Source organism: Schistocerca gregaria, chromosome 4 (genome assembly GCF_023897955.1).
Source record: "Schistocerca gregaria isolate iqSchGreg1 chromosome 4, iqSchGreg1.2, whole genome shotgun sequence".
Classification (NCBI taxonomy): domain Eukaryota; kingdom Metazoa; phylum Arthropoda; class Insecta; order Orthoptera; family Acrididae; genus Schistocerca; species Schistocerca gregaria.
Window position 1 is genome coordinate 614,461,804 of NC_064923.1, and position 21,466 is coordinate 614,483,269.

The 21,466-nt window shown below is 38.8% G+C and overlaps 1 protein-coding gene across 1 annotated transcript in view; it reads left to right on the forward strand.

Annotated features, from left to right (window-relative positions):
- LOC126267834 (centromere-associated protein E-like) overlaps positions 1-21,466 on the forward strand; it is a 536,568-nt gene that overhangs the window by 332,493 nt on the left and 182,609 nt on the right. The window contains exon 14 of the mRNA XM_049973138.1: positions 15,869-15,952. Within this exon, the coding sequence (XP_049829095.1) occupies positions 15,869-15,952 (84 nt within the window). The remainder of the gene's footprint in view (positions 1-15,868; positions 15,953-21,466) is intronic.

Consider the following 21,466-nt stretch of genomic DNA (forward strand, 5'->3'; position numbering starts at 1 on the left):
AGAAATAATTGTTGAAAGCACTAGCAACATGTTTGGGGCCAGTTAGTTTATTTTTATTCATAATCAGCTCTATATTACTGTGATTAACTGGCCTGGTACCCATTTCTTTCCTTATAATTTGCCAGGTTGCTTTAGTTTTGTCCTTGGAATCACACAAAATATTGTCATTTCCTAGGTTTTCCTTTTTAAATTACTTGTGTTAGTTTGCTTTTGTATCTTTTGAAATATGCAATAAAGTCAGGACTGGTGTTACGCTTGGAGTACTCATACAATCTCCTTTTATTTGGACATGATACCCTTATCCCTTTCGTAATCCACTTGTTTGTTTTTTGAGTAGAGTTCAACATAGCTGTTTTCTTGGGAAAAGCCATTTCAAAAAATGTTTGATTGTAGCCACAAACTTCATATATTTCTATTTGGTCTCGTTACAGTCATATACATCTTTCCAACTTTCACCCTCTCGGAGAGAACAAAATTATTCCACATTTTTTATACAGAAATTCCTTACAGCGTGTTGTATTTGACTCGGAATTTGGTGTCCTGAAACATTAATCGCTAGAATTTGAGCATAGTGATCGCTAAAACCCATGTTTACAACTTGTGTGTTGTAGGCATATTTGCATGTATTTATCAAGATCTGATCAATAATAGATACAGAGGTAGGTGTTTCTCGAGTTGGTTCAGTTACAATTGGACTGATGTTGAATGGTTCTAGTAAATTTATTATGTCATCTCTGAATTTATTGGATTTCAAGAAATCAATATTAAAGTCACCACATATAATTATATTTTTCTTGGGAGAGTGAATTTCTTCCAAGAGTTCTTTCATGTAATTGTAAAACACATTTTTGTCTCCATCTGGTGACCTGTATACACAAATAATAACTGTATTTTGCCTTGGTAGTTCGGCAATAGAGAGTTTTATATCTGTTTCACAGGACAGTTTATGGTATTTAGTTACAGTCATATACATAAACTATCAATTTAATAATTCACAGCTGCAAAATACTAATGCGAATTCTTTACAGAAGAATGGAAAATCTGGTAGATGCTGACCTCGGGGAAGATCAGTTTGGATTCCGTAGAAATATTGGAACATGTGAGGCAATACTGACCTTATGACTTATCTTAGAAGAAAGATTAAGGAAAGGCAAACCTACGTTTCTAGCATTTGTAGACTTAGAGAAAGCTTTTGACAGTTTTGACTGGAATACTCTCTTTCAAATTCTGGAGGTGGCAGGGGTAAAATACAGGGAGCGAAAAGCTGTTTACAATTTGTACAGAAACCAGATGGCAGTTATAAGAGTCGAGGGACATGAAAGGGAAGCAGTGGTTGGGAAGGGAGTGAGACAGGGTTGTAGCTTCTCCCTGATGTTTCAATCTGTATATTGAGCAAGCAGTAAAGGAAACAAAAGAAAAATTTGGAGTAGGTATTAAAATCCATGGAGAAAAAATAAAAACTTTGAGGTTCGCCGATGACATTGTAATTCTGTCAGAGACAGCAAAGGACTTGGAAGAGCAGTTGAATGGAATGGACAGTGTCTTGAAAGGGGGATATAAAATGAACATCAACAAAAGCAAAATGAGGATAATGGAATGTAGTCGAATTAAGTTGGGTGATGCTGAGGGAATTAGATTAGGAAATGAGACACTTAAACTAGTTAAGGAGTTTTGCTGTTTGGGGAGCAAAATAACTTATGATGGTCAAAGTAGAGAGGATATAATATGTAGACTGGCAATGGCAAGGGAAGAGTTTCTGAAGAAGAGAAATTTGTTAACATCGAGTATAGATTTAAGTGTCAGGAAATCATTTCTGAAAGTATTTGTATGGAGTGTAGCCGTCTATGGAAGTGAAACATGGACAGTAAATAGTTTGGACAAGAAGAGAATAGAAGCTTTCGAAATGTGGTGCTACAGAAGAATGCTGAAGATTAGATGGGTAGATCACATAACTAATGAGGAGGTATTGAATAGAATTGGGGAGAAGAGGAGTTTGTGGCACAACTTGATGAGCAGAAGGGTCCGGTTGGTAGGACATGTTCTGAGGCATCAAGGGATCATAAATTTAGCATTGGAGGGCAGCATGGAGGGTAAAAATCATAGAGGGAGATCAAGAGATGAATACAGTAAGCAGATTCAGAAGGATGTAGGTTTCAGTAGATACTGGGAGATGAAGAAACTTGCACAGGATAGAGTAGCATGGAGAGCTGCATCAAACCAGTCTCAGGACTGAAGACCACAACAACAACAACAACAACAACAACAACAGTTACACTATTGAATACAATATTTTCTTTAACATATATACAAGTGCCTTAATGACTCAATATTTTCCTACAAAACATGCTTGCAAGTTTTCCTACAAAACATGCTTACAAGTTTGAACTGAGGAAGGTATGTTTGCTCTAACATGTCTTGTTTGTGGTTAGAATACAAAATTTTCACTTTGCATCTGAGGAAGATAATTAGGAAAGTCATTGAAATATTGTGTAAATAAAAAATGACTAGTTGGGTGCAAACTCAAAAATATTTAAAACGTCCATTTAGTCAGGAATGGCTGAAAGATCACATGTAACAGTTATTGGTATCTCCATGACCTGCAAGATGTTCATGGAGTGCAGTTGTTAGTAATGGAATGAGCTACTATGAGCAATATTGTTCCTCTAAGATTTGAATCAAAGCAAATAGTAACCACCCTCATACAAGTTTACATGCTCAAGTCACGAGCTGGAGAAGATGATGCAAATAGAGGAGATGTCAAAAAGCGATCCGAATATTGGGCACAACCAACAATTACATCTTAGTGAAAGTTATGGGAAGGGTAAATCTCAGTATCCAATTCTGACATTTGAGACATACAGTTGTTAGTACTTGTAAGATGATGAATCACTGTAAGGGAGCAAATACGAATTGGCTACTCACTGTCATTGCAACACCATGATGAGTCAAAGTCTGCGACTTCTGGGCCAGCTGTATGACAGGTGACACAAAAATTAACTGACTGCCAAATGACAATTTTGGCAAGAGACTTGAGGGACTTACTGCCAAATGGTCACCATGTAAATTGGTGGTGACAATCCCAAGACCTGGGATTCAGATACACTCGGCTGTAGGCTGAAACTGTTGTGATCATAGTTCTGCAAAGTTTCAGCTATTTTCATGTGTCTCGCAAAATTTTTGGTTCTTAGTAGTTTAGTATATTATGGGTAGAGTAGTCAGGGACAATTCTGTTGCTGAAATTATGTTATTTTGGTCTGGAAGAAAGAATGATGTGTGTAGGTTGTTGAGGGTTGTGTTAAAGCAATAATGCATACCAGTTATGTGTGCATGTACATGTTAATATAAATTGTTGGTTAAAAAAACTACTCATAACATGTAAGCTTTCACGACCAGTGTCTTCATTAATTAAAACTTCTGGGCTGAATTTCCGTGGTCCATATATAAAACTTCTCCTTCCTGACGTTTCATTGCCTACTGCGGGCAATATCTTCCGAGGTGGGTCAGCGACTGGCTGCTAGGCGATGGTGGTCTCGCTTCTATAGAGCGCTTAGATGGTGCCACCACTCGTCATGTGCTTTGGACTTTAAACTATCTCTGGCTAGTGCCATCTCTCTCTATTACAGGTAATCTATTGTCACTTCTTGGTACAAAGTCGACCACCATATCTTGTCTAGTTTTAATCCTTCTTCTTTTCTATTAAAATTATTTCCGTGCTTGTAGATCTCTATAGCTTCTCTATACATGCGAGTATAATAATGTGATGTCGTAGCTATCACGTTTGTCTCACTAAATTTTATTTTGTGATCAACCGTCTCTGAAAATGTGTTCCGCTACAGCTGATTTGTCAATCTGTCCCAATCTACAGTTCCTTTTGTGTTCCGTTAGGCGGATATTAACACTCCTTTTAGTTGTTCCAATATAAACCATGTCACAGCTACATGGAATTTTATACACTCCTCGTTGGAGGGCACTGTCCATAATGCTCAAATGTTGTCAGTTGGGAAGAAATCCAGTGACCCAGCTGGTCAAGGTGGGGTGTTACAACCATAAAGACAAGCAGTAGAAATTCTTGCTGTGTTCAACCTGGCCTTATCTTGCAGAAACATAAGACAATAATTGCATGGCATACTATGAAGGTCAACAAAACAGTGTAGAAATTGTCAGCATACAATGGATGACAGCAACGAATGACACCCAAAAGGGTATGGCTATGAAAAGAAATGGCACTCCAGGCCATCACTCCTGTCAGGTCATGTGGTGGGTGACAGTCTGGTTGGTATCCCACTACTACTCAGGGCTTCTCCAGACATGTCTTCAGCCTAGAATCTCACTACCTGAAGAAGAACTGTCTTCAGTGATGAGTCCCTCTTTGTACTGAGCCTGATCGACCAGCAAAGCCATGTCTGGAGATGCCCTGCAGAGCAGTTGGCTACCAACCTGACTGTTGCCCGCCACATGGCCCAGCAACTGGGATGATGGTCTGGGATGCAATTTGATTTTGTAGCAGGACCCTGGTTGTCACCTGTGGCATCCTTACAGCACAATGGTGTATCAAAAATATTCTATGCCCCCCTTTTGTTGACCATCATGGCAAGCTATCCTGACCACCCACACATATTGAGAGTTTTTACTACTTGTCTTCGTGCTTGCCAAACACTCCATTGCCCAACAAGGTCGACAATCTCTTCCAAATTCAGAATATTTGGAGAATTATAAACAGGGCCCTCCAACCAGCTCAGAATTTTGACAATCTAACGTGCCAATTGGACAGAATTTGATGTGATATCCCTCAGGAGATCATGCAATGACTATTAGTCAATGACAAGCCAAATAACTGCTTGCATAAGGACCAGAGGTTGACCAATGTATTACTGACTTGCTCAGTTTGTGAAACTCTTCCTCATGAATGAATCATCAATTTTTTCTGAAACTGTAATCAATTGTTTGTCTGTACATGTAAATCACATCTACCGATCTCCGTCTCATGCACATAATTCCCTCATGGTGCATATTTTTCTTTTTGCCTTAGTGTATAAATAAAAAAAGTTAGAAGGACAGAGACTCATCAGTCAGGAAATCAAAGTTAATGTAGATTATGAAAATTTATATGAGAACACTCAGGTATAGTGGATTAAATTATGCAACAAATTTGGCATGTCTGAAAGGGAAGGTTAAAAAGACTTAGAAAAACTGGCAGTTATTTGATAAAGGCATTCTTCCAAACAGCAAAAGGTATTGCAGGTACAAACAAAACAAAAGAAAAGAATCAAATGAAATGTGAAGCTATTAAACAGAAAGGAAGTGTTTCAAATTTATGATAATCAGAATGTTATAGAATGTACTGCATTAAATACAAGTATAAGAGATAATTTTGACCTTGAGTTTTGTGGGGTATGAAATAGCAGTAACAAATCTGCTGAGGTATCAATAGAAAAGATGAAAGAATATAGAATAGATCATGGTATGAAAACGAAACTGGTAAAATGTCACGGCGGGCTTGGACTCTTTGTGGTTATTAAGCAACAACTTGTGAACTATGAGGTCCTGGACAACAAATTAAATGTCTATCAAGCACCCATCATCTGGAAAATATACATTTACAGATACTGTAGTCTGCAGGGAGAATGTTTCCTCCTGTTTCTTATTCTCATAACCTTGGTGACCTTGAACCAAATTGTTAGAGAAATAGTATGGATATGGCAGTAAACTCTCATCACAACTCTTAACAAGTCAGAAATAAACCTCTTCCTAGTGACAAAGACATAGATTAATCAGTGCAGCCTTTTCTGTTATAAAATGAAGTTATGTTCTCTTTTTGAGGTACATGCTCAAAATGAGAACTAAATTAAACTACCATTTACCTTAACCTCTCTGTATTTATATTTCAGTCTATACCTTAACCATTTCTAAAAAATTACAGTAAAGAGCAGTGATAGAAGATTCCCTTGAATACTCTTCATTCAAAACCATGATATTAACTTAGAAAGTAATTTGGCAAAACATATTTACTTATGGTGCATGTTACTATCTAGTGTCCCAAGTAACAGTATTGGATGGTGGTAGATTGTATGACTGGAAGAACACTCCAAGTGAGTACTTTTCACTTCAGAATTTTGCGTCTGAAACAAGAGGATGGCACCCTGTGCTGTTGACATCTCCCACAGATTGCTTGATGGTAGACATGCAAAGCAGTTGCAGTTCTTAGTCTTGTGGGTAGATGTGATAAGATGCAACGTGATGTCAACCCCAAATGGCAGTGGCAGAAATGACAGGTATATGGCTGGCTCTCCAGACATGTGGTGTCTCCACATGGGCAGGGTGGACTCTACAGTGGGTGGGAGCAACACTGGTGGGGTAAAGATGCTGTGTTGTTGGATCCAGTACCTTCAGACAGGGCAGCCACAGATGGGCACACAGTGGCAGGCTTTGTCAACAGATGGGCAGTGGCTGCAGATTCAGTGAAATGGTACTGCCCTGGTATGGGCAGCTCAATGCTGGATGTTTGATGACCCTGTAGCTATGCAACAGCAAACAGAGTGGCCAATGACATGGACAGCTTGATCAGCAGTGCAAGCTGCAGCAGCATTAAGCAGGACACTTGTGTGCTAGACCCTTTACAGGGTGATGTTGGCAAGGCCACGGTAGCAGCGTGGCCCACAGATCTCGTGTATGGACGGTGTTGGTCATGGCACCTGGCTTGACATGGCACATGATGACAGGGTGACGCCAGGTGGAATTGACTGGGCACGACAATGTTATGGGCTGGACTTAGCCCAGCTGCAGGAATGTGCAAATGTGAAGCACTCTGACTGTGGCATGACTGGTGCACTGTAGCAGGTTAGCAGCTGCAGTGTGGTGACTCATCACTCATCATTACACACATGAACCAGATTTTAGTACCTCTCTTCAAAATAAGAGGTGGGGTGTCTCAACACATGACACAAATTTGTACAGGTGTAGAAGTGGAGGGTGATCGAGATGGATGAGGATGGTTGTCTGAAAACAATTTGTAAACTTGTGAAGTAAACTGAACTTTGGTTATATTCCAGGTACTCAGGATACATGAGGGCTCATCTGGGCCAGACTCGGAGAGCATCCACTAATCTAGGTGATAGTAGGATAATGGAACAAGCGGAGAGAGAAAAGGTGGTTCGTATTTGGATCAGCTAGGGGACGGTCAGGAAGAACACAGCCAGAGACAGATGACATAAGCCATTCTTTCTGCAGAAATCCTGGAACACATGAGAGAGACGAGACTGGGCTCTGCACTCCGTGGAGCATCCAGAAATGACCACATGAGTCCTTTCTCACGACTCTTATTGGTTAGACGAGTGGCATATCTAGTTGGTTTGGTCAGCAGAGTGCTGGAACTTTGGTGTCTGATGATGGCTGTGGTTGTGCCTGTCACAAAGACTACAGGGAAATGATCTTGGGAGGGTATCTTTAAATACACAATGAAACGAATCTCCAGCAAAAGTTTTGTCATAATCCTAAAATACGCCACAAATTGACTGTGTTCTGTACAAATTAGATGTCCGTTGGGTACCACAGAACCTAATATACTGCTAGTGTTCTAAATATTTTCATTGTCATTTAAGTAAAAACAGGAAAATGTATTTCACTGCACCACAGTCTTCCGTTTATGCAACTGTTCGAAACAAGGGGAGGGGGGAGATCACACAGATGTATGGATGTCTCTTCTATGTACCTTAAGTGTAGCCATCTCTTAGCTGAAAGATTTGATTTGCAATGTGTTCAAGCATTCTCATGAGAGCTGTAAATTGCGAAGATGTTACTTCCCAGTATACACACAATATGCAGACTCCTTACTCATGTCCATGCCACTGTAATCTATCTTTGCTTTCTTGACACTGGAATTATTAGTAACATAATAACCTTAAACCTGGGTGCCATTGAAATACAGTTTTAGTGTAACGTTGGCTGAATTTAACAAAGAACCTTAATGCAATGACTATGTTGTGGTGTCTATGAAAGTGTTCAGTGTTTTTTTTTTTTTTTTTTTGTGAATGTGATTCTCTTCATTATCAAGGAGAATGAAGATCTTTTATGGTTTAAATTATCTTTTCTCACAGTTCTTCTAGAAGATGCCTGTCAGTGTCAGTTAACATTTACTCTGTGTCAGTGGCGACTTGTGTAAGAGCCCAAGAGCACATGAACACCCAAACTTTTGACAACTTTTGGATTCATTGATTACTTTTTTAAAAAAAGCTGTTAAATGTAGTGTAGATGCGGTAATCTGAAATACATGACACTAAATATACCGCACTGTGAAAATTGCTCCTCTAGACTCGGTGAAACTTAGCATCAGGATGGTGAGCACACCTTCACTTGTGCACATTTTAAGGAGCTTCTGCACATGCACAACTGCCTGACATAATTGCCTTACATGTCAAATACATAAAGATTAGATAAGCAATGTGCACGGTTCACAGCGAGAAGTGCTAGCTCTTACCATCCAACTACAAGTGTATGTCAGTGCCACCAAGTGGTAGCACATTGCAACAGACTTTTATCCATGTTTGCTTGGCATAAATCTCATTAGGTTGCAGCACACATCACAAATATGTCATTTCACTCACTGTATATTAACATTAGACTGCACATCAGTATATGTTATTAGATTAGATTGATTGATTGATTGATTTGTTTATTAATCCATGTAACAATTTACATTGTGTGGATTTCGTCAGCAGAATCATATACAATACAATATACCTACAATTATACACATAAAATTAGTATTTACACACATTTTTGAGGTATCTTAAATTAGTTTTATATCCTTATATAATTTGTAATTTTCTTATAGTACTGTACAATTCTGGATTTCATATTATAATTACTTCCTCATGTATTACAATGCAGGCTACTTTAATTACACTACATGTTTTAATTCAGATAGTCCGTTACTGTGTAATAACTCCCATTTAATAAAAAAAAATTAGTTTTGTTTTGAACTTTCCAATTATGTCAATATCTTTTATTTTTTGGGGTAATTTATTATATAATTTAACAGCATTGTACAACAAGCTCTGCTGAGTTTTAACTTTATTTTTCCTCTCTAGATGCAGATTGTATTGGTTTCTAGTTTCATAGCTGTGTACTAAAGTGTTCCATAGATCATGAATACGACACATTATAATGATGTGGAATGTGTCAGGTTAATAAAAGGTGTCTACACAAGATATTACATTACACAGAATTCTACATAGCACTTAATTTTTTTGGTGGGGTTGGGGAAATTACCCACTTACTATATCCAAAAATTCATCTAAGGAGTAGAAGGAGTTGCCATTAAGAAATTATTTTAATTTCCTTTTAAATGCTATATGACTATCTGTCAGACTTTTGATGCTATTAGGTAAGTGACCAAAGACTTTGGTGGCAGCATGATTTGCCCCCTTCTGAGCCAAAGTTAGATTTAACCTTGAGCAGTGAAAATCATCCTTTCTCCTAGTGTTGTAGCCATGCACACTGCTTTTGCTTCTGAATTCGTTTGGATTGTTAATAACTCATTTTATAAGTGAATATATATATTGTGAGGCTACAGTGAAGATCTCTAGCTCTTTAAATAAGTTTCTGCAGGATGATCTTGGATGAGCTCCAGCAATTATCCTGATTACATGCTTTTGTGCAATGAACACTCTTTTACTCAATGATGAGTTACCCCAGAATATGATGCCATATGAAAGCAGAGAATTAAAATAGGCATAGTAAGCTAATTTACTGAGATGTATAGCACCAAAATTTGCAATGACCCTAATAGCATAAGTAGCTGAACTCAAGTGTTTCAGCAGATCTTCAGTGTGTTTTTTCCAGTTCATCCCCTCATCAGTGCGTACACCTAGAAATTTTGAATATTCTACCTAAGCTACTGATTTCTGATCAAAGTCTATATTTATTAATGGCGTCATTCCATTTACTGTGTGGAACTGCATATACTGTGTTCTGTCAAAGTTTAATGAGAGCCCATTTTGCAGAGAACAATTTAAAGATTTACAATTTCACCAGTTAAGTCTTGTCTGTTGGGTGTGATAGCTATACTTGCATTGTCAGCGAAAACTACCAGCTTTGCATCTTTGTGAATATAGAATGGCAAGTCATTAATATTTATTAAGAACAGCAGAGGACCCAAGACCGAACCTTGCGGCACCTTATTCTTCATTGTTCCCCAGTTTGAGAAATCACCAGTTTTTTGCATATTATGTGAACTGCTTATTTCAACTATCTGCACCTTTCCAGTTATGTATGATTTGAACCATTTGAGTGCTGTCCCATTCATACCACAGTACTTGAGCTTATCTAGAAGTATTCCATGATTTACACAAAAAAACCAACAGGTGACTTCCAGTTACTCAGAGCATTTAATATTTCATTAGTGATAGAATATATAGCATTTTCTGTTGAAAAACCTTTCTGGAAACCAAACAGACATTTTGTTAAAACTTCATTTTTACACAGGTGTGAAGCTACTCTACAATATGTTACTTTTTCAAGAATTTTGGATAAGGCAGTCAGAAGAGAGATTGGGCAGTAGTTGTTGACATCAGACTTATCCCCTTTTTTATGCAGTGGTTTAACTTCAGACTATCTGGGAAAATACCCTGCTTCAGAGAGCTATTATATATTTGGCTAAGAATACCACTTATCTCTTGGGAACAAGCTTTTATTATCCTGCTGGAAATGCCATCAATTCGTGTGAGCTTTTATTCTTGAGAGAGCTTATTATCTTCAAAATTTCAGGAGAGGTGGGTGGAATTTCAATTGTATCAAATTGTGTGGGTAAGGCCTCTTCCATTAACTGCCTTGCTTCTTCAAATGAACATTTAGAGCCTATTTTCTCTACAACATTTAAAAAATGATTATTCAAAATGTTTTCAACTTTTGGCTTGTTGTTTGTCAAGTTTCCATTCACTCTTATGGTAATGCCATCATCCTGTACTCGTGGTTGCCCTGTCTCCCTTGTAATAATATTCCAAATTGTTTTGGTTTTGTTATCAGAGGTATTAATCTCAGGCATGATGCACATGCTTCTGGACTTTTTAATAGCATTTCGTAATGTAGCACAGTAGTTTTTATAATATTTGGGTGTTTCTGGGTCATTACTCTTTCTTGTTGTTAGATACAGTTCCCTTTTGTGGTTACAAGGTATTTTTATTCCTTTAGTAAGCCAAGGTTTTTTGCATGGATTCTTTTAATTAGATTTAACTTCTTTCTTGGGGAAACAGTTTTCAAATTCTCTTACAAGTGTATCATGAAATAAGTTATATTTTAAATTAGCATTGGATTCCTTGTACACCTCAGCCCAGTCAAACTGCTGAAGATTTCCCTGAAATTTCTAATTTTTGAGTCATTGATTGAATGCACAAGTTTGGAGGGTAGTTTTGAATTACTGAATGGAGCTATGACATATACTGTAACTAGATGAGCACGATGATCAGAAAGGCCATTTTCAACAGGACAAGAATTTATGTTTTTAAACTTACCTTGGTCTATAAAAGTGTTATCTATCAATGTGCTGCTGTCCTTTACTATCCGAGTAGGAAAATTAATGACAGATGTCAAATTGAAAGAACTGAGCAAGACTTCCAGGTCATTCTTCCTATTACACTCTTTCAGTGAATCAGCATTGAAGTTCCCACAAATAATAATTTGCTTTCCCCTATCTGACAGATAGGACAACAAGGCATCCATAAATGAAAGTTTCCTGAAGGGGACCTACAGGGTGTTTCAAAAATGACCGGTATATTTGAACCGGCAATACAAACTGAACGAGCAGCGATAGAAATACACCGTTTGTTGCAATATGCTTGGGACAACAGTACATTTTCAGGCAGACAAACTTTTGAAATTACAGTAGTTACAATTGTCAACAACAGATGGCACTGCGGTCTGGGAAACTCTATAGTACGATATTTTCCACATATCCACCATGCGTAGCAATAATATGGCGTAGTCTCTGAATGAAATTACCCGAAACCTTTGACAACGTGTCTGGCGGAATGGCTTCAGATGCAGATGAGATGTACTGCTTCAGCTGTTCAATTGTTTCTGGATTCTGGCGGTACACCTGGTCTTTCAAGTGTCCCCACAGAAAGAAGTCACAGGGGTTCATGTCTGGCGAATAGGGAGGCCAATCCATGCCGCCTCCTGTATGTTTCGGATAGCCCAAAGCAATCACACGATCATCGAAATATTCATTCAGGAAATTAAAGACGTCGGCCATGCGGTGTGGCCGGGCACCATCTTGCATAAACCACGAGGTGGTCGCAGTGTCGTCTAAGGCAGTTTGTACCGCCACAAATTCACGAAGAATGTCCAGATAGCATGATACAGTAATGGTTTCGGATCTGAAAAATGGGCCAATGATTCCTTTGGAAGAAATGGCGGCCCAGACCAGTACTTTTTGAGGATGCAGGGACGATGGGACTGCAACATGGGGCTTTTCGGTTCCCCATATGCGCCAGTTCTGTTTATTGACAAAGCCGTCCAGGTAAAAATAAGCTTCTTCAGTAAACCAAATGCTGCCCACATGCATATCGCCATCATCAATCCTGTGCACTATATCGTTAGCAAATGTCTCTCGTGCAGCAATGGTAGCGGCGCTGAGGGGTTGCCGCGTTTGAATTTTGTATGGATAGAGGTGTAAACTCTGGCGTATGAGACAATATGTGGACATTGGCGTCATTTGGACCGCAGCTGCAACACTGCGAACGAAAACCAGAGGCCGCTGTTGGATCACCTGCTGCACTACCTGCACGTTCCCCTCTGTGGTTGCCGTACGCGGTCGCCCTACCTTTCCAGCACGTTCATCCGTCACGTTCCCAGTCCGTTGAAATTTTTCAAACAGATCCTTTATTGTATCGCTTTTCGGTCCTTTGGTTACATTAAACATCCGTTGAAAACTTCGTCTTGTTGCACCAACACTGTGTTCTAGGCGGTGGAATTCCAACACCAGAAAAATCTTATGTTCTAAGGAATAAACCATGTTGTCTACAGTACACTTACACGTTCTGAACAGCACACGCTTACAGCAGAAAGACGACGTACAGAATGGCGCACCCACAGACTGCGTTGTCTTCTATATCTTTCACATCACTTGCAGCGCCATCTGTTGTTGAAAATTGTAACTACTGTATTTTTCAAAAGTTTGTCCGCCTGAAAATGTACTGTTGTCCCAAACATATTGTGAAAAACGGTGTATTTCTATAGCTGCTTGTTTAGTTTTTATTGCCGTTTCAAATATACCGATCATTTTTGAAACACCCTGTATATACTGTTACAATTATAAAAGAGCCCTCCTTCCATTTAAGCTGACAGGTGCATGCTTCTATATGTTGCTCTAAAACTAAACTTTTTTGTATCTAAGCCTTTTACACAGTGATAACTTTTGTCATATATGGCAACTCCTCCTCTCACCTTATTCTCTCTACTCATATGTGCAGCTAGTTTATAACTACTGATATTTACCTTTTCCATGTCAGACACAATGTGATGCTCAGACAGGCATGGTATATCTATTACATTATCAGATTCAATGTCATCTAAACAAACCAGGAGCTCATCTACTTTATTATTCAATCCCAGAATATTTTGGTGAAAAATGGTAACATTATTTTTTACTTTACTTTTGTGAGAATCTACTTTTTTTCTTTAATCCACCAATATTTTTGTTATATATAGTAACATTATTATTTACTTTACTGTTGTGAGAATCTTGTGAGTTTTGGCCCTCTGTAGCACCTGCCTGCCCGAACTTCTCATTGGACACTGATATTAGTCTAAAAAAGAGGTACATCCATGAGTACTAGTGTCACCCTTATGGATTTCACTAACAACCCTTCCAGTTTACCCTTCCCTTTCCTATTGAAATGTAGGCCATGCCTTGTGAAATCCCCCCTATCAATAGCCTCGACAGGAACCAATCCAATGTCTGACAGAGTGGCCACCCTATGCAACTGATCCAACTCCATATTTACCCTCCTGACAGAGCAGTTCAACTGGGGCTGATCATGCTGCATGAAAGCAGGCACCAGCCCAACATTGGTATGGGTCATTGCAGAGGCTATTTTCACCAGGTCACACTCAATACTGTAGCCCTGATCCCTATCAATACTGTTTCCCACTCGACCCACTGTCATCACATGACCCTGCTTTGAGAAACGCTTGTGCAAGGAACCTGTATCCTCTACCACCTGGCTAAGACATGCACTTGGCTTGAAAAAGTTTGTGACCTAGCACCTGTCATCTAATTTTTCCTGCAAAATCTGGCCCACAACTCTTCCATGGCTGCTACCTATCAACAGTTGGTTTCCTAGTGAGATTCTGTTGCATCTTAACTACATCTACTTCTACTGGAGCCTCTTCCTTACTTAACTGTGGTAGCAAGGCAAATTTATTGGTTGTGTCAATTGCGAAACTGTCAGACACTTTCTGTGGTCCCTGTTTCCAGCTACCACTTCCTGCTGCTGTTTACCCTCCTCCTCCCTTAACCTCTTCATTTCCTCCTTAGCTTTGTCCAAGTCAGCCTGAAGGACTCTACTTTTCTCCTCCTGTTCAGCTATAATCCTATCTCTTGAGAAAACCCTGCAAAAGAATGGAAGAGTCTTGTTTGCTTCCCCAATTCCCACACCACTACAATTTCCCCAATGAAACCACCTGTCACAACAGCTGCACAAAACCCCTGAACTATCTTCCCTACTGCAGCTCACACGTTTAGTATCCATGGTAGTTTGTAAATTAGTTATGAGATTTACTAAGTGATAATAACAATATATTAAATACAGATGTAAAAGGACACTAAATATGTTTTGCAAACTAATATGTAAGTAAACTATTAGCAAATGCACTTAAATTTGTGGTATAACGCTAAATATGCATGTTCAAAAATTAGGTCTAAACAGCCGACTGTAACCAAAATGAACTTTTTGCGATTACTGGAAGAATACACAAATAAAAGAAAAACCTTTAATGACAAGCTTGAAGAGCACACTAATGAACATATTTAATTAGTTAATCTATACCAAACGCACTTAAGATTGGGGTATAATGCTAAGTATGCACACTCAGAAAGTAATGCCAAACAAAAAAGAAACTTACCAGGGAAAGTTAGCCTCAAAAGAAGTAGTGCCTCCCAGACCAGATCCATTGTCTGAGAAAGTGACTTCAAGTGAACATTTAACAAAGAAGTGACTTCAAGTGAACATTTAACAAAGAAGTGTATAATAAGCATAAATTGTTGTCTGGGTGCAATGTGAAAATGCCAACTTTTCAGCCCAGAAATTAATTTGATAACTAATGCATGAATTTGGGATCTTGTTCATTTTACCAAGAAACTAAAAACACACAAAAACTCCCACTTCCACAAAAATGTGAAATGGAGGGTAGCAACAGCTTAAACAGTATTCTGTACTTGTCATAAACTGTAATTAACTATGTATAAAACAACAAAATTCTACAAAAACAATTCATCATATTTTCAGACAAGTTATGCATATTATTCATTATTTTTGTTATTATTATTACTTTATTGTTATTATTATTATTATCAGTAGTAGTAGTAGTAGTAGTAGTAGTAGTATATTATTGACAACAGCTGAAGTTGTAAAAATATGTTGATAAGCATAACTTTTATACAGCAGATGTTATTGGTTTTGCACTCTGATATTTATCTGAATTTAAAAATTTGTGAGCACCCAGAATGTATACCTATGAGCCGCCACTGCTGTGTGTTGTATTATATTGAATAATGAAAGGAAAAAAAGATATTGGGGTGATTTAGTCTTGTTATTTTATTCTCATGCAGGCATGTAGTTCCCCCTGATTTGTTAAATACCATACTTTTCAGATAAATATGAAAAATGACACAATAAAAGCACTTCATTTGGCACTGTCGGAAGCTGAAAACCAATATATAGATTGCTATGGTGAGGTAAGCTGCATGGAATGTAGCAGAATGAAGTCATCATTCGAACTGCAATGTATATTAAAGAAAATTATCTTTAATGTGTATTTATCATTTGATGCATGTGTACTAATTGAAAAAATCATTAGTTTCATTTTTTCTAATCAAAGAATAGTGGATCTGTGGATCTTTCATGTGGAATGCATTTTTAAGATAATATGTGAAATGATGTTTTGACGGAAACTCTTAGTGAACATTAATTGTTCCTCTTTACTTTTTATTAACCATTATTTTGATTAAATTTGGTAGCTACCTTTCCAGAGACCTCGTCCTTAGAGCTCTTTACTCTTCTCCCAATCTTGTGTGTCAGTCTTTTTATGTTATCAGTGTCTGTAAGCTGATGTAATTTTACAGGTAATACAGTGGGACTGCATAAATGTATGATATTTACAGTAATGCTAGAAACTTACATTTCATTCTGTTTACAGTTACTGATTCACAAGTAAAGGATAAGTTGGACACTATGAATTTTTCTCTTATTTTACTGAGTTATGTGGGATATCAGTGTTTCATAGGTACAATAGTTTTTTCAGGTTACTCTTCCTGTTTAAATTAATCAAGTAGATATATGTACTGGATGTAACAAACAGAATCATCCAATTTGGCATATCTGTGTTTCTAAAACTAGTAAACATATACAATGAAATTTGTTTTTTGATGAATGGGAAACTCAAAAAGTTTTTTTTTTTGAACCTTTTTATAGGTGGTCAATATACTTCCCTTGGGATGAATGGCACATGTCAATCCAGTATTCAAATTGTTCCCACACTACACTGAGCCTGTCTTGAGTTACAGATTCCACAGCTGCTGTTATGTGATGTCTCAGTTCCATCACGTTGTTGGTAATGGAGGCACATAAACAGAGTCTTTTATAAACCACAACAAGAAATAATTGCATACAGTCAGGTCCTGTGACCTTAGAGGCCAGTAATGTAAGGCTGAATCATTTGATCCAGTGTGACTGATCCATCATTCGGTAACCCTTTGATTTAAAAATTCCCTCACATCCTGGTGCCGTTGTGACAGTGCCCTGTACTGTTGGTAAATGACGTAATTCAGATCAGCTCCAAATGTGGGAAAAGAAAGTTCTCAAGCATATCGAGATATGTGCTTCCTGTAACAGTGTTCTTGGCAAAGAAAAATGGACCATACACCTTTTCCTGTGAAAGTGCACAGAACATATAAGTTTTGGAGAGTCTCTCTCATGTTGTACAGCTTCATGTGGTTGTTCCATATCCCAAAATCTCACATTATGACAGTTCACCTTTCCATTTAAATGGCATGTTGCCTCATCACTAAACACTAAGCATGGAAGAAAACATCTTACCAAGAACGGAATTACAGAACTCCACATACTGTTGGTTGCCATCTTCATTAAGAGCTTGCAGTAGCTGAATTTTGTATGGTTTCATGTGTAAACATCGATGCAACACATCCCAGTTTGGTCATGTTGAGCTGTCAAGGTGCACAGTGAACAGATTTCTGCAGAGTTCTTGTGAAACTACAGTGGATGAGTTTGACACTTGTGTCAGAAAATCGGGGAGGCCCGATGATTTGCCTTTACACAAACAACTTTTTTCTTGGAATGGTGTACACCATCATCTAATGCTCTGTGTTGTAGGAGGATCCACACTATATCTAGAACAAAAGACATGCTGAACAGTTATTACTGACCCCGCATTGCGCAGAACATAGAACACAAAATGCTTTTTGCTGTGCCGACTCCATTTTTACTAGAACTGAAGTGGGCATACACTGTTGCTACCTAGTGGGAACCAGGTAAAACTTGAGAGTTTGCTCTTTTCAAAAGTAGGTTGTTTACATATGTATCTCAAATAACACAATAGCTATGATTTTTTAAAAATCAGATGATTCTTTTTGATAACCTGATAGCTCATAAAAAAACATTTTTTCTCTTAATTTAACACACAACTGGTAGTATCAAGGGAAAATGGTTTTGAAAGAAACCAAGTAATAAAAAATTAAAAAAAAATAGTATGTGGCTGTAATATTATGTCTTTAGATATGAATATTACATTGGGTTACCAAATTTAATGAACTATAGAAACAGCATGTGGGGTCTGGTCTTCCCTACACAATTTTGCCATACTACACTGATGACTACTATCTTACCACAGTTGTATGCATATGTTGATATGAAGAGTCAAAGGAAATTTACCTAGTAAAGTATGTTTTGTGTACTTTTGTTAGTATAACTGTATATCAGACTTCATACAATCTGTCTGTATAATAACAATCACAGAATGAGATATAATTGCATTTGATATGAATGAGCCAAGGTTACTAGGCACTCTATCTGCAAAGTTTATCAAATCCAAACTGCACATTCTGTGATGAGGTATGGATGTTGAAGAACTAGCTGCCTCCTTGCGGTTTCACTATCCTTCAACTTTCCATTGCTGCTCATAAAAGCAGCACTAGCTTTGCTGTAGCCAAGTTGCTTATGTCAGTGGATTTCCCCATTTGCAGCCCATACTGTCTCTGCTACCCATATGTCTCTACTCAACTTACATATGTGCCTTATTGCATTACATGCCAGCAGTGGCACCAGATGACATTCAGTCTCGCAGTGCCAATGGTCATAGTATTCTGGATCATCAGTGTGTCTGTGCAGGTCAACAACTTATGAGCAGGTATACCCCATTGAACCATCTGCTCAACATCTAGCACAGAAGGGAATCTGTCATTCTGGGAGCTTTTTAACTCCTTGTTACAGGGCACAGTGTTTGTTATGTGTGCAGGATCACTACAGTTGAAATTCAGGAGCATGGTAAGTGGCTCTTGACCACAATATGTTCTTACCATCATGGGACAGTGATATGAAAGTATATAGATAGTAAAAATATTGCATACAAAGTATATCAAAGGATAGTGCATTGGTGGAGTTGTCATTTATACTCAGGTGATTCATGTGAAAAGGTTCCCAACATGGTTATGCACACACGATGGGAATTAACCGACTTTGAACATGGAATTGAAGTTGGAGCCAGATGCATGGGGCATTTATTTTCAGAAATCATTTGAGAATTCAATATTCTGAGATTCAAAGCGTCAAGAGTGTGCCAAGAATATCAAATTTCAGGGATTTCCTCTCGCCATGGACAACACAGCTGCTGACGGCCTTCATTTAATGACCGAGAGCAGTGTCGTTAGCGTAGTGTTGTCAGTGCTAAAGAGAAGCAACACTGCATTCAATAACCACAGAAATCAATGTGGGACATACAACAAACTTATCTGGTAGGACATCATAGTGACATTTTGTTTTAATGGGCTGTGGCAGCAGATTACCAAGTGCAAGTGCCTTTGCTAACAGCAAGACATTGCCTGCAGTGCCTCTCCTAGCCTTGTGACCATATTGGTTGGATGCTAGAAAACTGGAAAACTATGGCCTGTTCAGATGAGTCCAGATTTCAGTTGGTAAGAGCTGATGGTAGGTTTTGAGTGTGGCACAGGCCCCACAAAGCCATGGACCCAAGTTGTCAACAAGGCACTGTGCAAGCTGGTGGTGCTCCATAATGTGGGCTGATTTTACATGGAATGGACTGGGTCCTCTGGTCCAACTGAATGGATCATTCATTGGAAATGGTTATGTTAGGCTACTTGGAGACCATTTGCAGCCATTCATGGACCTCATGTTCCCAATTTTTATGGATGACAAAGCGCCATGTCACTGAGCCACAATTGCTTGAAAATGCTTTGAAGAACATTGTGGAGAGTTCAAACAAATGATATGGTCCCTGAGATTGCCGAAAATGAATCTCATCATACTTTTATGGGACTTAATCGAGAGGTCAGTTGGTGCAGAAAATCCTTCACTGGTAACATTTTTCACAATTGTGGGTGGCTCTGTAGAGAACTTCCAACAACTCGTTGAGCCCATGCCGTGCTGAGTTGCTGCACTACACTGGGCAAAAGGAGGCCTGGCGCTATACTGGAAGGTATTACATGACATTTCTCACCTCAGTGTACATGTCAGCAACAGTTGTCTAGGACATGGAAAAGTTAAAAAAGTACTGCATTTCTCTTTCTGGCAATTTTATCTTTTGTCTGTTGTTGTATCATTGCCTGGGGAATTTTAATATGGGAAGAAATGGGCCTTGTTCTATGACTAGCATCTTCCTGCTCTTGCAAAAGATACAGAGACCTGGAAAATTAGACACACCATTTATTTATGGACAATACTTCACTGGGGACCTTTATTGTCAAAAAAATGTTACAGTAACCCAATGCCTCAAATTATTTGAGAGCTATAATGACCAGTATGCTCAGCCAATATGGTGGGTTGTGGAATTATGCAGCTCATTGTCAGGATATCAGAATACCACCTACCATTGTGTATGTCGGAGTGGAATGGTGAGTGGATACCTGTCAGATGCACAATGAAGCATCAGAGAGACAGCAGTGGATAACTATTCATTTATTACTGCACAATGAGGCATCAGAGAGACAGCAGTGGATAACTATTCATTTATTACACAGTCTACATCTGTCATATTGTTGCAGTGGAATGCCAGTGCCCATATGTCATAAACAGTGAATTTACAGTCAGTGAAGGCAATGCAGTCAGCACATCGTGTGTGGCCACAGTAAGCTTTGAGGTGGCGATGCCAGTGGAAGCTTAGCCAGTTGAACCAGCAGCACAGGAACACTGCACTGGCTGCACACGAAGCTGTTAGCAGCTCTGGGAGTAAATAGCCAGTATGCACATAACCACGCTGATAACCACACACAGATGTGATAGTTCACAAAGGCAGAGTCTGCCTAGAGCAGAGGAGAGCATGAAATGTGGCCACACAGGCGATCGCAGATGGGCGGCTGCACGTCCCCAGGCAGGAACAAGAGACCTTCAGAGTGGAAGGTGATAAAGCTGAAGGATGCCCTGCAGGTGGTCCACTGGCTGGAGAGTACTAAGTCCACAGCATCAAACTTGATTCTTGCAGCAGTGTCACTGCTAGAAGTGGCAGAGTCTAGAAAGGGTGACTGGTTGACTTGTGGACCAAGGTAGGTCTCCTCTCCAGACTGGTGGTCAACAGACTGCGACACCTTTGACTAAAAATGGGGGTATTTGTACTGGCTTGGTGTGTACTTGCTTTCTGACTGCATTGGTTCTGGTCATGTAAATCACAATAATTTGGTGCCTTGGATGTGAAGCAACTGGGCCATTGTAACTGCAATGGTTCTGTCTTTCTGCTGTGTTGGGTGCTTTTGCTCCTGTGGTTGCTGTGCTTGGTGACAGCATGAAGTAACTACCTTAGTATCATAGTGCAGTTCTCTTGTAACGTGCAAGTAGCCCATGATACAATAAAATTCTGGTCTGACCTACTTATGCAACCCACTGTATTAGCTAAAGGAGATGTCTTAATATTCCCCAGTCATGCCAAGAACATCGTTTTGCAGCACAACATGCCTCCTCCTTGTAGAAAACCATTCCAGATTTTTTCTTATGGTGCCCCTGAAGAA